We start from the raw sequence: 15,310 nt of genomic DNA, 5'->3' as shown, positions 1-15,310 counted from the left end.
TCACCTTTGATTCCTCCTCTTTACTCCTTTGTCCCTCCCCAGTTCACCGGTTTAACCACTAACTCTGTCCTTTCTTTGTGTCCTTCGTCCGCTCGTCGCCGCTGACGGGATCGTAACCGTCTAACAGTGGAGAGAGGTGGGAGTACTAATTCCATATTTGCGTATCTGTGTGTGTGTGTGTGTGTGTCTGTTGGTGTGTTTTCAAGTGTGTCTGATGGAGTTAAACTGTATATGTGTGCAGCATATTTACTGTATCACAAATGTGCACGCCTCAGCTGTCTCAGAGTGTGGGTGTGATGTGCGTTCTTTTTTACATCGAAGACCGAAAAGCCTGGCGAGGTGACTCAGTTTGTCAGGCTCCGGGGGAATATGATTAGTATTCACTGTAACGACGCTATCGCACTTTTCACTCCTGCCAAAACTTAAGTCTCCTTTTGTCCTCCTTCCAGCTGCTACGCCTTGGAAAAAAAAATCAGGTATGCTCCGGCACACTGTTGCTCATGGCGCTGTGTTTATGTCTGTCCGGAGTGACTTGGCAGTAAGCGGGGCCTCCTCTGTGCTTCTGCTCCCGCAGAGTTCGAGTCCTCGCAGGTTACGGAGAAGAAGAGGACGGTCTATCAGATGGCTCTGAGTAAGACGGCTCACGTTTGTCGGTGGATGTGTCTCCCTCTCATTGTTGTCCGCTCTCGTCCAGCGTGTCCCTTTCCACACTTTGTAGCTGTCTGTTTTTCTGTTTCATTGCCGTATGTCGCTCTCTCCCTCCCTGCCTCCTTCCTTCCTTCCTGTCTCTTTCTCTACCCCCTTTTTTTCCTCTTAGATAAACTAGATGAAATTCTTGCAGCAGCTCAGCAGACAATCAGCACCAACGAGGCACCAGGGACTCGGGGACCGGGGCCCAAAAGGGACAGGGGACGGAGTATCTATGGAAATGAGGTGTGCAATGTGTATGTTGTGTATCTTTTATTTTTTATTTTAGAAATATATTTATATCGAGTCTTTAAGATCTTATTTGAACCCGAATCAAAATTTTATTTGGCTTTAATGTCAAATCAATAATTATAACCTGTGCTCGGTCTGGTCCACGTGGAGGGACGGAGGGGTCATTAACATGAATCCAGTTCTGAATCTGAATCCTTTAAACTCCCTTTTCGAATCACTTTAAATCGTTTGGTGGAGAATGAAGACATGTCAGTGTGGAGCCGTGGTTAGTCCTGCCCCCTCCAGGCAGAAGCCTGAATGTTTCAACGTTAACTGATGACTCTTAATTGGCTGTAAACCCGAAGGTGAGCATTTGGTCCGGTTTACTCTCCGGTTCCAAGGCCCAAGTCTGGCCCAGATCCAGAACGACAGTCCGATGCTGCTTCTACATCTGGACCAGATGTGGAAACATCAGGGCCAGATTCAGGAGTTCACCTGGTTAGAAGTTTCATTTTGTCATCTCGGTCACGTCTTCGGGTTTGATAAGGGATTCGTTGGTTTGGAACAGGATCCACAGCGGGACCAGAACCCGCCCCTGTCCGACAGCTGTACTGTATAACTGCGTCTCATAGCGCTCACCGCTGTATGTTGTACTCTTTCACGTGCTCTTCATGTTTTACCATTTCAGCCAAATTATGGGGATCAGTCCGGGATGGGGATGATGTCATCGGGGTTGGGCCTCGGCTATGACCGCGGACAGTACACCTCAGGTCACGCCCCACAGCACGGTATGCTGCGGCAGAAGTCCATCGGTGAGGCTGTCTGTTTTTTCTGTCCGCCTGTCTGTCTGTCCTCTGGACCGATGGAGGTCCACGCTGTGCTGGCCTGTTTGTCTTGTCCGTGGACACAATGTGCACACGTATGCGTAATATACCTGTGCTGTAGAAATAAGTTTGTTTTATACTCACCCTTCTTCTCTGTCTCTGCTGGGCAGAAGTGCCACTAATCTCCTTCTTTTATTCTGATGGCTCATTTTCTGGTGTGTTGCTTATTAAGGCTTTGCTAACTCTCCCTTTAAATAGTTCCTCGCCCTCTGGTGACCAATAAAACAAATACTGCTGTGCGCTGCTGTCCAGTTGCTACTTGTTTGTGGAATATAAAGCACTAACTCTACATACTAACAGACAACAAGAACTGAGGACAGACTTGCTGGCAGGTCGATGGGCAGGCAGATTTAGACAGACACTCTCATAGATTACCCTCAGCTTTCCTTTTTTCTGGCTCCATTTCGTCTGCACTCTTATTCCCTTGTTCATCAGCCTCTCACTCTCCTCCATCGGCACCATCTGTACTTGGACGGGCTCAGCCGTTGTTTCATCCCTATTTGTGTGTTTTGTTTTTTTTTTCTCTCTCTCTCTCTCTCTTCTCCATTTCTGAATGCTCTACTGCAGGAGTGCCTGAGGAGGAGAAGCAGTTCCTGCATCCTCCGACCATGAAGTTTGCACGCAGCCTGTCGGTGCCCGGCCCGGATGACATCCCGCCTCCGCCCACTACTGCGCCACCGGACCCTCCGTTCTCCTCTGCCCCGCCGTTAGGTTGGAGAGCAAAGTCGTCGCAGCAGCCCTCTGTTTCTGTGTCCCAGTCCACAGCCACCTCAGCGCACTACCAGCCCTACTCCCAGGCGGTGCACTTCACCCACGGGGGCAGGGAGAGGGCAGGCGGGACCGCCGCCGGGCCCGGTGGGGCTGACCACACAACCACGTATGCACACGCAGCCGCCCACACGGCCCAGAGCAGGACTGCTTCGCGGAAGGTTGCCTACACCGGGGAGGCTGTTGGACCTGGTGGAGGGGCAAAGGCAGCAGGTCTCCGGAGAGGCTACAGCACCGCTGTCCCCCCCTCCAGCATTGCCACCGTAATGCCCCAGCAACAACAGACTACCCAGAGCCAACCCCAGCGAGCAGACCGCGGCACGGCTGCGGCTGGAGCAGGGGGTCCTAAACTAGGGGCTCGGAGAGGGAAGGGCCCCCTGGTTAAGCAGTCTAAGGTGGAGGATCTACGTATGGTCCAAGGCACTCTGGGGGGCAAAGGCTCAGTGGAGAAAAGCTCCATCCCCATCCCCACCATAATAGTCAAGGCGCCCTCAACCAGCAGCAGTGGACGCAGCAGCCAGGGCAGCAGCGTGGAGGCCGATGCTCCTGCATCAGGGGACGCCGACGAAGCCAAAACGCCACACGGCCCTCCGCCCTCCACCCCTGCTCCGCAGCCCCCTGCCCCACCTTCCATCCCCGCACCCCCGCCTCCGTCCTTGCCTTCTATCCGAGCCCAGGAAAACCTGGACTTCACCAGCCAGTTTGGGGCTGCCATTGTGGGTGCAGCTCGACGAGACAGGGAGCGGTTTCACGAAGCCCGCAGAAAGAGTGCCTCCTTGTTTATGTCTGCTGAGGAGGACGTGTGTCTTGGGGGTGTGAGCGACGGAGTAGGCGGAATAACACGGACTCAGGTGTCACAGCAGCAGCTTAGCACGCAGGCTGAACCGTCATCAACACGACTGCGCCCGTCCAAGTCTATTGACGAGGGCATGTTCTCTGGGGACACCTTTATCCATCACACCCGCAGCATGCCTCCAGCCTTCGGTCTGCCGGAGTACTCCTCACCTGCTCTGGACTACCAGCCCAAGTCTGTGCCGACTGATTTGTACACAGCAGCGGGCCGGCAGGTGGCTCCCTCCACCACCACCACTTTTATTCACCCCCTCACAGGAAAGGCTCTTGACCCCACATCACCGCTAGGCCTGGCCCTGGCAGCCAGAGAGCGTGCTCTGCGGGATGATACCAGGTTAAGACGGGGAGCAGAGCACCATTTCACCCGCCAGATGTCGAGTGTGGTGTTTCCTTCCTCTGCTGTCACCTCTCAGCCGGTGTCGTCTGCCGCTCAGTCCTCCAGCTCATCCTATCTGGTCACCTCGTCTTCTTTGGCTGCCACTACGCCCACAGTTGGCCGTCCACCTTCACCCAGAATCCTCAGAGGAGTCGGGAGCGGCTGGGGTGAGGACGGCGGTGGAGGAGAGAGGGAGCGGGAAGGAGGCGGGGCTCGCGAGGGACTAAGAGTTCGCTTCTCCGAGGACAAAACGGTCCACACACACCACTACCAGTCGCAGCCGTATCAGCCCACCTACAAGGAGAGAGAGCGGGAGAGGTCGAGGGAGCGGTCGAGGGAGAGAGAGAGAGACAAAGAGAGAGAGGGCTACATGAGGAGGGCCGAGCAGGTGACCGATAGCTCTGTTCAGCAAGCGTCGCAGTCTCAGCCGCCTCGCAGGCCGTCGTTTCTCAGGATGGAAAGTCAAGCTGACGCCTACATCTTGTCCCTCACCCCTCCCTCTCCTCCGCCGACCAGTTCTCAGCAGACAGCGAGCTCCACGGGGAGCTCTGGGAGTGGGCTGATGGTTCTCCCTCCACCGGCCCCCTCGGTCGATGCAGACGATGAGTTTGTCTACGCGGACCCCCTCCCACCGCCGCTGGAGTTTGCGAACAGCTTCGACCGGGGAGTAGGAGGCATATCAGGGTACGCACAGCGCGGGATACATCCGAACAGCCTGGCCTCCCGCCAGCAGCAGGTACCTCCCCCACCACCCCCTCCACCTCCTCCCCCGCCGCCGCCTCCCCCTCCACCCCCCCAAAAAGAACCATTTGCAAGTGGGTTTCCTGCTCATACACCTCTGCCCTCGCCTCAGGCAGGGGACTCCACCGCCTCCAGCCTCACATCTTACGACAGTGAAGTGGCTAACCTGACTCAGTCGGCTCCCTCCCCCTCCCAAACGTCACCCAACCCTCCGCCCGCCTCCTCGCCCTCCACCCTGCAGCCCACCTCAATAGCAGGACCTCCTCCTCCCCCATCAGTCTCCCCGCCGCCGCCTCCCGGATCCTACCACAGACCCTTCTCAATGTCCCACCCGCACCATCTTTACAACAGCACTCACACTCCTGGACGCTCCTCTCCCACGCCTCCCCCGCACACAGTCGCACCTCCCCCGGCCTACCGTGGCCCCCCAGCGCCCACCTCCACTGCTGCCACCTCTGCTCCACATCGGGGCACTGCCTCCCAAGCCACGACCGCTAGCTGTGCCGCTACAACTACCACTGCTGCCACCACAACAAGCACCTCCACTCAGCTCTACCAGGAGCGAACGCATGCTACACACACAACATCCTCCACCGCCATCTCGGGCAGTCGCAGGACAGGGGAACATCACCGCCCCCCCCCTGCTACAAAGAAAGGGGAATCCCAGGAGACGGTGGTGGACTCCGGGATTGAAGAGCTGGACAGCCGCAGCAGCAGTGACCATCACCTGGACAGCATCCTCGCTCTGAGCGGAGCTGGCGTTCGAGGCGACAGAGGAGTAGGAGCAGGTGGACGTATGGGAGGGGGAGGCGGGGCAGGGGAATCAGAAAGGGGAGGAGATTTTCTGGAGTCTTACATGAGCTACTTGGATGGACAAACTTTTGAGATGCAGAACGCCACAGCGGTGGCCTCCACCTACCCGAAAGCCAACAGGTTCAGGGAGGGAAGTCGTACGGGGGATCTCCACCGACAGACCAGCACCGCTCCCGCAGCCTTCCACTCCCACAGGCGACGGGAGGAGCAGGAAGACGACGAGGTTGAGGAGGGGGTGGTGGAGGACGAGAGCGGCCAGGACGGGTACAGGGTGAGGGACATGCAGAATTTGGGACGGCCCACCTCGCCATACTTCGATCGGCCCCGCACTCCCGAGATGAAGCCTCTCTGGGGTGAGGGCCAAATGAGCGGCGATGGAGGCAGCCAGTCCGGGGCGCTCTTAGAGGGGAAGAAGATCTACCCGCCCGCATCCAGTATGAAGCCCAGCATCATTAATGAGCTGAGCAGCAAACTGCAGCAAAGGAGCAAAGACAGCTGGAGCAGCCAGAGACCGCTGAGCAGACACAGGTACAAACCAGCAGGAGCTGTGGCGTCATCTTCACGTCCAGCGTCGCAGCATGAACTCCATCCCATTCGTGTTTCACCTGTGTGACCTCTTGGCCTCCCATGACTGAAAAACTGTTCATGTCCTGCGTCCATGTTGTGTCTATACTGTGTAAAACTCTCTTATTTCTCTGGCTTTTCCCATGTTTCTCTCAGAAGCAGACACAGGTAAAGGTTTCTTTTCTTATTGGGACAGCATTAAACCTCCATACCTGTTGTGATGAAGGAGGGAAAACCACGATAATCCAATTTTAAAATGGACAGTAAAAACAACATCCTTTGAGCGTTTGCATGTGTTTCGTCCTGTTTTCTGATTTGTCTCATGCTTTTCCTCTGATGACAGTTTTTTTCCCCCCCTCTGTCTAACTACAGATTTTCAGAGGACTCTGCCTCAGCCCTGAGCCCGCCGTCAGCTCGATCCCAGTCTCCGTCCCCGATCTCGTTGTCACAGCCGTCCCTGTCCCCGTCCCCCACGCCGGCATCCCACTACCCCAACTGGGGACGGCCCTCGTCTCCTCAGCCGTCGGCTGCACCTCAGCCTCCACGTTCACATTCCCCGCTGTCCCCCACGTCTTATTCACCTTATCCCACCTCCCCCAAACACAGACCTGTCTACCGGACCAAAGCCCTGGAATTCCAGTTCATCCCCAGCCGCGAATCACGGAAAGCAGAATCCCACTTGCTCCAGCGGCGACGAGCCCCCAGCCCCCTCATCTCCCCGTCAGAGAGGCCAAAGATGGGCCCTCCGCGACCGTCGTCCCTTCCACTCCTTCCCACTACGCCCCTTTACAGTGCCATCTACGACCTCAGAGGTTCAATCACGCCACCGTCACCTGGGAACCCTCTTGGCGATCCGTACTTCTCGCCCTCTCCTCCCCTCTTTGCCCCCTCCGGTGCCCCTCCCCCTCCAAACTCCACTTTAGTTGTTTCACGGTCTCTCTCTCCGACACACTTCCTGTCCGGGACCTCTTCGCCACCTCTGCACCCGCTCCCTCCGCCTCCCTGCCTGAGTTACCCCCATCTACCGCCCCCTTCCCCGACAAAGCCTTTTGCCTCCAAGCCGCTGCCCTATTGGACCAAGTACGATGTTGCAGACTGGCTCGGATACCTGAATCTGGGTGAGCACAGAGAGCGTTTCCTGGACAACGAGATCGACGGCACCCACCTGCCCTCCCTGACCAAGGACGATTATCTGGACTTGGGCGTGACACGAGTGGGCCACCGCATGAACATAGAACGGGCCCTGAGGAGCGTGATGGACAGGTACAAACAAGAAAAGTTCTGATGTACCTGATCATTTTAGACGTGTTTAATTTAGATGAATCATTTTTAGAATCATTTAGATGTGACTGTGGGTTAGGGCTATTTGTTTACAGTTGACTTTGCTTTTACTGACACACTGAAGAGTTTTATGAAAGCGAACTTGAGAAATCTGCAAAGTAATAGTCTTAAAATATATACTTTAAGATACACAGTCGAAATCACAACATGACCGAGTGCAATATGCAAACTGAGAGCTGCAAGTTTTTGACTGAGATAAAATGTGTTAGAAGATTGTTGTGCAGCTACAGACGAATAAGATTCTCTGGACACGAAGAAATCTGTTTATTTGGCACAAGATCCAACTAAAATGACATTATCAGCGTTTTTAAAATCTTTTCAGTGAGAATGAAAATGACAGAAATCCTATCACACTGCTAAGAAAGTAAAATCTGCCCCATTATACAAGTAAAATGAATGACTTTAAACAAAGAAGACCGTAACTGAGATTGCGTCATTCAGGACAAACATGTCAGGAATAAATTGCCTTTGTGCCTCTGACTCCTTTCACCTTCAGTCTTCATCTCACACTCATAAAGCTTCAGCTCCATCAGCAGCAGAGCTTCAGAGACTGTAAAGCATTTCAGACACGCTAACTCCTCACTGATCGACTCGTTAGCTTCTTCTTATTATTCTTAAATATCCGTGTTGCCACTTAACGTTTGGATTTGGTTTCCATGTTGAAACAAATTCCGCCTTTTTTATGCGGTGAAATTTTGATCTGGCGTCTTCTGACGACGAAAAGAAAAGGACTGGTAATTTTCAGTGTTATTTAGGGACCAATTACCAGACAAGCACGACACTGACACTGAGAGAGTGTGAAGTAATTAACCATCATATCCAGACCGTGGACATTGTGCTGCGTTGAAGGCTTGAAGCCTTTAACTGCCGCTCTGTGACATTCATGAGCCCGCTCCTCGCTCACTTTAATTCATCCAGCAAAGAGTTACCAAATAAATTGCTCATGTTTAGCGGGCGCTTTGGAGTCAGATTACAACCCGAGTTGTGTAGACTGAAAGTGAAGAAAATATTGTGGAACCTTGAGTTGGTTGAAGTTTGTGATTTGGAAGTTCCAGGCTCTTAGTTTGACATTCAGGGTGGAAGATATTTAATCAAAGAGGCCTTCAGTGTCAGGACAGGAAACCTGAATAAAGGATTCAGAGCTGACGTGGATCCAAAATCAAAATGAGTTGGAAGTCGAAGTCCCAATCAGCCACCGTAGTTTTTTAGAAAAGAGATCATCAAAGGAAAAGCGCTGAGCTTCACTCATGTCTGTTCCTCTGTCCTCTGTCCTCAGGCTGTCCAGCAGCCCGTTCCCCATTTCTGTTCTCTCTCCTCGGGAGGGACAGACGGAGAGGAGGAGGGACGACGGGAGCCGGAGCTGAGCTTGCAAACGCAGAGACAGAGAGAGCGAAAGGAGGAAGGAAGGAAGGAAGGAAGGAGGGATGGAAGGAAGGAGGGGTTGGAGTCAATGAGGAAGGAAGACACAACTGCTGCTGTCCATGGTGAATTCACACAACAAATGAGGGGGGAACAGATTTTACACAGAGTCGAGTCCCAAAGGGAGACGGAGGGAGGAGTTAAAAAAAAAAAAAAAAAGGGCTGACGATCCATAAAGACACCGGCTGGCGCTCCCCAGTTGTGGCGGGCTGATTCACACAAATACACACTCCACACGCATGCACAGCCACAATGCTCGACAAACACAAACCACCCAAAATGCAGATGAAGGCACGATGGCCGCAGCAGATATGAGGAGGGAAGAGCCAAATACGAGACAGGAACAAACGGACCGTTAGGTTTCAGCGACAGGTTGGTTAAATCAGTTAAAAGAGCGGGAAGCCATCAAGAATATGTAGTGCAATCGAAGTCGAGCCCCTTCCTGGGTGAGAGGATGCTGGTTTTAAAAATCCTAGCTGAGCGAACAGGCCCAAAACGCCCGCAGGAGCAAGGCCACGTTTTTGTCTTTACGGCGAACGCAGGATGTAGCCGCGCTTTTGGGTGACGGCCGGGTGGCTCGCTGTGATTGGTTGTGTCTTCTTTTTTTTTTTTTTTTGTTTGTTTCTTTCTTTTTTGTTTTTTTTTTTAACCTCACCACTCTGGGAGGGCTCTGTCCTCACCGCAGGTCCTGTCGTCAGGATCTGGTGTTTCTCTTTAGCTCTTTATCCTCTTAAGTCTTATAATGACGTATATACAGACTGGTCACTGTATCACACATTTGTAGCAAAAATATTAAGTGCCCAGACCAACAACATCAAAAAAGGAGTAAAGACACACACACACACACACACACGGTACGACTATACATGCCTGCATGCATACACCAACATGTAGACACACACACACACACACAAGCACTTCCCTGTGTTTGTGTTAGAGTTTATGGGACACATTATATATAGACACACACTATGTGTCTGGATCCGAGATACACTCACACAAAAGGAGACGGACTGTGACGGTGGACACGTGTCGTCCTGAGGAGAAACCTCCCCCCGAGGATTTTATTTTAGTGGGTGTTGGGATGCCCGTTCAGACCTTCTGTGGGAGGAAGACTGGGAAGAGAAAAAAACTGCCATTTTCTTGCTCTTTCCCACCCGACCCCCCCCCCCCCCCCCAGGACTCACCTGCCCCCGCCCCAAAAACCCCACACTCTCTCTCGACTAAAATCCAGGAGGAGACGAGCAGCCGCCCGGCTCGATGGGGATCTGAGAGTAATGCTTATATCGAATTTTAATACTATGATTGTTCTTACAATTTTTAAACTTTAAATGGGAATACTGGAATACTGATACTGATATGAAGAGATTTATTGTTACTACTCATCATTACTATCATCGTCCTTACTGTTATTCCAGTTTCTGCCTTTGGAGGTTTGTGCAAGATAATCCTGTAGGTTATATATTTAAATATAGATATAAAAATATATATATAGATAGATAATGTAGGTATTTTTGAATTGAAAGAAGCATATTATTTGGTGCACTGTAAGTTTAACATTGCGACTTAATGTGAAGAACATTTTGAATCCCTTCTTTTTCTCCTGGCCGTCGTCAGTGTGAAGCTTGAATCAGATTTTCTCTCACGCTTTTTTGAAACAATGAGCCGCCACTCGATATTATCAGATGCTGAAAATGTAGCAGCTGTAACTTTGGGGATGCCCACGACACACACCGATGGAAAATTATGTCTAACTTTGTTTAAACATATATCAGTTATTATTGCCATGCCCCCCCCCCGCTTTCTCTCGATCGACCACTTCTTTTGCTTTCAGCCTTCATTTCCATCTCATTCTAACCTCAGTCCTGCTTTTCTCGCCGTCGCTGAGATCAAATCAAAGGGCTCTCTCATGACCTCTGAACTCTACCTTGAACAACACGTCACCTCGCCTGCTGCTTTTTTGAGTCCTCGAACACATATCGAACATCATGGAGGGGGAGCGGAGGCCGCGCCGTCCTCCTCCCCTCTCCATCCTCGGTCTATTTTTGCAAAAAGAGAAAAAGTTTTCATAGATCATGTCGCGCTAAGTGCACACACAAACACACAGAAGTTACAAATGTGAATGAGCAACGGTGGTTGTTTGTGTAGTTATTGTGCTGGTGGTAAAGAGTAAAAGATCAAAAAGGGAAATAGCAATAAGGACGATGAAAATAATGGTCATCTAATTATGGTTTAAGATGTTAAAAAAAAAGTCTCAAAAGTTCTAAAGAATCTCTGTCTTCCAAATAACGTTTAACATGAAAAGCTACCATGTGTTTATTTAACTGTCCGCTTTCTATACAGTTTGACCTGTTCTCTGCATTTGCCCCCGCCTCCTCCCTCCATCCTTCCACGACGGCGTCCAGACTCGGCCTGTTCGTCGTCTGCATCCTTGTTTGTAAAAAGCACCTTCTGCAGCCGCTGACACGTGCCAGTCTGCTCACTGCTCATTGTTTATTACCAGCATATTATGCAAAGGCCCCGTTTCCATTGGCAACGCTGACTTTATTTCGTTTTTATTGATTTTTTTTTTCCCCCCTTTGCAGGATTTGAAGTCATTTTCAGGGCCAAACGGAGGGGCGAATCATTTCCGGGGTGGGAAATAAGCAGAATGTGGTGCCTTCATCCAGATTCTCCTTGTTTCCATCAGGCGTCATCGCCAGTTTGCCGTGGAAACGGGGCCCAATAATGACTTTGGATAAGACGTTTGATGATGTTCTTGTTAAGTGACTGGTGAGACACTGGTGTTTTTTTTTTTTGTTTTTTTTTTCTTTTGGAGAGTCGTTTTTGCATTCGGTGATCGTGGTGAAGTTCAGATCTGAGGGAAACGGTCCGACTCTATAGAAAGCATTTCTTTTCCTTTAAGATATCTTTTAAAAAATGAGAACATGAACTGATGAAAGGTTACTTACAGAATATATATGTATATGTGATAATGCATATACACACATTCATATAATCATATATGAATTTCAAATGTTTTAAGAGATAATAAATTGTTAGAATTATAATAAAGATAAAGAAACAAGTTGTGCTTGATGTTTTGAGATTTCTGCTCCACACAAACAAAAACTGAGAGAGATGAGATAAAGGTGAAAAAGGTTTTATTTCAGCAGTCAGGAAAAAATAACAGGGTAGCAATGAAAATCTAACTGGACATTCAAAACAGACAATTCGTGGCCATGAAGCAGGTTAAGTCTGCGGGACCAATACCTGAAATAACAGAAAACAGCAGTGAGGTCACAATTCAACACCACAAGCTTGAAACAAACACTTTAGCCAACATCTCCTCAGACTCCGCCTTGTCAAGGGCAGAGCTGCACTTCTGTCACCACAGATTTTCTGAGCCCAGTGCAAAACATCAGAGGGAAGCACAAAAACACCAGCTAATGAAAGTCAAGAGAGGTACATTTATAACACAAACCTTATTCAAGTCCAGTCGGAGACGAGCGTCACTGCTTCAAGGACCTGAAGAAGGCAAAAATCACAGTTTATCATCTTGGTACAACACAACAGTGTGCCCATCATTTGTTCGCCATCTCCTCAGAAACTCTGGCTTGTCAGGGCCAAAGATGCACTTTGTCTCCATACAGACTCAGAGCCCAGTGCAAGTCATCAGGGGAGCAAATCAGCGTTTGAGTAAAAACAAGGTCAACGTGAAAACACTCAGCTGCAGTTTAATATGCCGAGCAGAGTCCTAAAACTCTCTTAAAGCAATAAATGTAACTTCCAGTAAGCAGTAAGTGATGTTGCACTCACAGCAGACTACTTTATGTGCAATTGAGCCATTTTGTGCATCGATTTAACACCAAAACCAAAACACCATGACCACAACAACAACAAACACTGTGCTTCGAGGACAACATCTGTTACTATAGTCACAGCAACACGGCTGCTTAGTGCCCTTCCATCCGTGGATGTTAATACTCCATGGATATGAGTGTAACAATCACGTGTTGACTGCCCTCCAGTGGTCACACTTAATCACAACACTGTAGTTTGCTTGTTAAAAAAAAAGGTGTCTGCTTTGAATTAATGTAAGAAATGATGCACTTATAATCTGGGCTTTAACTCACCTCTTCAGATCCGAGCCTGCTCTGGTCTTGATGCCGTGTTGAAGGTAACCTAAAAAGACAGGACGCAGATTACTGCTGTGTTCATCATCAGTGGTTTTCATTTGTATCTGGCAGTTTTCTCCTCAGAAACTTTGGCTTGTCAGAACCAAAGATGCACTTCGTCTCCATCCAGATTCAGAGCCCAGTGCAAGTCATCAGGGGAGAGCCCGATCTGATACACACTGCATTGATCAGACCATCCTCTGGGTGAAATAAAAGAAAAAGGCAGCTGCAGATAATACAAAAGTCCGAAGTGAGAAATATGATATAAACAAAAATATGATTTTTTCTTATTTACGTTTTGTTAAAAGGCCAAATAAAGACTTCAGATTCAAAAAAAGTTTTCACTGCTGATTATTCTGTGCACCATAAACATAATTGGTCTATAAAACGTTATGAATTATGAATACATGTGATTTGTTTCGTCTCACTTCGGCAAACAGCGAAAAGGTTTTGACCTTAAACGATAATCAGCAGCTATAATTTCATAAAAACCGAATAACGTTTAACACGTTGGCACATTCGGCACCTCCTGCTCCCCGTAGTCTTAAAATGTGATTAAACTGCCCCTGGTTGTTTTAAATCGATAGATTAATCACCCCAGCTGCACATTAAGACGCTAGTTTGTGTTTTCTTGTCATTTATTGTGACTGCTGCCTTTCAGCAGGTCACGCTGTTAGCTAAGGCTGCTAATGTTGCTAACCACGTGGAGAGGCCGACGGTGCACAAAACTCACAACACAAGCCCGGAAAAAAGTGCCACAATCTGGGATACAATTTAACAAACAAACAAACAACACAAACACATGAAGACAAATCCCGTTCAGGAATCTGCCGTTTTAATGTCAAGAGGGGCCTAAAGTCAGAGCCACGTGTTACCGTGTTAATGTGTTAACCTCAGCCAGCTTTACGACAAAAGGTCACCATGAACTCAGTTTTTTAAGGTCTGTTTCTGCCATCGATAGTTAAAGCGGATCAAAGTTTAAAACACATTCTGAATAATTCATGTGCTACTTTAGCTGTTAGCACGATATCAAACGACCGCTAACGTCGGCTTAGCTAACAAAAGACTAATTGGATTAATACTTAATAATATAATATATAATAATAATAATAATAATAACATAAAAATGCACCTCATTTGAGGAAAAGTTCAGAGTCTATCTTACCATTTCAGAGATGCAGCCGCTCTGCAGCACGACTGCGACCAACTGACGGAAGACTACCGCTTCCGGTCATGTGTATCAGCGGATGGCGGCCATCTTGGATGCTAACAGTGTTTTTTTGTAATCACTGCCACCTGCCGGTCCGGAGCGGAAATACACGTTAAAGCCTTTTCAAAAATAAACTCCCAGGAAACAATAAAGAGCGAAAATTCACGTTTTTGAGCCCAAATGTTCCGTTTTTGGAGGTTTGATCTTCAAAAAGCAGATAAGAAAAGCAAAATGCTGCTCACAGCAGCAGCCATGTTGCTTTAGTTGTGTCCTATGAAGTTAGTCCTTCTTCCTTATTTCTTGCTTTTATTCAGTTTTCTTCTGTGATCATACGTGATGTGGCATCAATTTAACAATAAACACCAAACAAAGAACTTATTGGATGCTTTCAAACTAAAACTTTGTGATTAGATTGCATTACCTGGATGGGTGAACAATTCATTCATTTTTCTTTTGTTTGTTTGTTTGTTTGTTTGTTTTAAGTTAGACTAATGTCCACTTCATTCATCAGCCCCAAATAATTCCCAAAATGTTTAACATCTAGATGTCACAAACAGAAATCTCCATCCGTCATGTTCGACGTTCTGCTGTATTTGAGGATTTGTAGTTCCCAAGTGTGTCGACTAGATGGCACAACATGGGATTATGAATGAACGTGCTGACTTTCAAGTAGGAGAGGCAAAAGACCATAGGTTGATTTTAACACATTTAAAGTTTCTTCAGAGGACGTTGGACCTTTTTTTTCACACTAATGACCTTGACAACACACACATTCAGTTTTTTAACACACCCTCATGTCACATTTCTGCCTTTTTGAAGTCACATGGACTGAGCCATTGCTTTGAAATGATTTTGGTTTGTGACCTTGAAAAAATAAATAAACACAGTATTTGTCCCAGGAGTAGTTGGACACCCTGACCACCAGGGGGAAGTGTGTAATTAAGATTAGAGATCCTCAGTCTGGTCTGGTTACGTTCTGTTCAACATGAATCTGTTGGCCACATTTTTTTCCACATCAAAGTAAACAAGATGCTCCCAGAAACACATTTGTAATTGTTGCTTCTAAGGTCCAATTTGAGGTCTTAGATTTTAAACATGTACTACCTGTCTTTCTTCTTCTTCTCCTTCTTACTATCTTACAGCTATGTGCCAAAACACCGGAGCAATTTGCTCATACATGAAATCAAAGCGATGATGTCACCCATCGGTCATTTTGAAGCCTCAAGTTTACAACTTGGCCATCAGCCATCTTGGTTTTTATTTGGAG

General features: G+C 48.6%; 1 protein-coding gene, 1 long non-coding RNA gene and 3 other non-coding genes across 5 annotated transcripts in view; 1 reads left to right on the top strand and 4 right to left on the bottom strand.

Annotated features, from left to right (window-relative positions):
- The window catches only part of shank1 (SH3 and multiple ankyrin repeat domains 1), a 40,629-nt gene extending 32,008 nt beyond the window's left edge, over window positions 1-8,621 (top strand). Inside the window, exons 19-26 of the mRNA XM_029508802.1 lie at window positions 128-136; window positions 450-476; window positions 575-631; window positions 818-933; window positions 1,607-1,730; window positions 2,370-5,880; window positions 6,289-7,179; window positions 8,534-8,621. Coding sequence (XP_029364662.1) covers window positions 128-136; window positions 450-476; window positions 575-631; window positions 818-933; window positions 1,607-1,730; window positions 2,370-5,880; window positions 6,289-7,179; window positions 8,534-8,621 — 4,823 coding nt within the window. The remainder of the gene's footprint in view (window positions 1-127; window positions 137-449; window positions 477-574; window positions 632-817; window positions 934-1,606; window positions 1,731-2,369; window positions 5,881-6,288; window positions 7,180-8,533) is intronic.
- Window positions 8,622-11,802: 3,181 nt separating this feature from the next.
- LOC115047863 (uncharacterized) lies at window positions 11,803-14,036 on the bottom strand. The gene is made up of 4 exons (XR_003841032.1): window positions 13,999-14,036; window positions 12,792-12,840; window positions 12,140-12,183; window positions 11,803-11,928 (listed from the first exon to the last, which is right to left on the bottom strand). It is a non-coding gene; the product is annotated as an uncharacterized LOC115047863 (long non-coding RNA).
- On the bottom strand, window positions 11,999-12,087 carry LOC115048235 (small nucleolar RNA SNORD88). Its single transcript, XR_003841061.1, has one exon. It is a non-coding gene; the product is annotated as a small nucleolar RNA SNORD88 (small nucleolar RNA).
- Window positions 12,252-12,342, bottom strand: LOC115048233 (small nucleolar RNA SNORD88). The gene has a single exon (XR_003841059.1). It is a non-coding gene; the product is annotated as a small nucleolar RNA SNORD88 (small nucleolar RNA).
- Window positions 12,907-12,997, bottom strand: LOC115048234 (small nucleolar RNA SNORD88). The gene has a single exon (XR_003841060.1). It is a non-coding gene; the product is annotated as a small nucleolar RNA SNORD88 (small nucleolar RNA).
- Window positions 14,037-15,310: the final 1,274 nt, after the last annotated feature.

Source organism: Echeneis naucrates, chromosome 8 (assembly GCF_900963305.1).
Source record: "Echeneis naucrates chromosome 8, fEcheNa1.1, whole genome shotgun sequence".
Lineage (NCBI taxonomy): Eukaryota > Metazoa > Chordata > Actinopteri > Carangiformes > Echeneidae > Echeneis > Echeneis naucrates.
The sequence above is the reverse complement of the archived record's forward strand: the minus strand, read 5'-3'. Positions and strand labels throughout refer to the sequence as shown.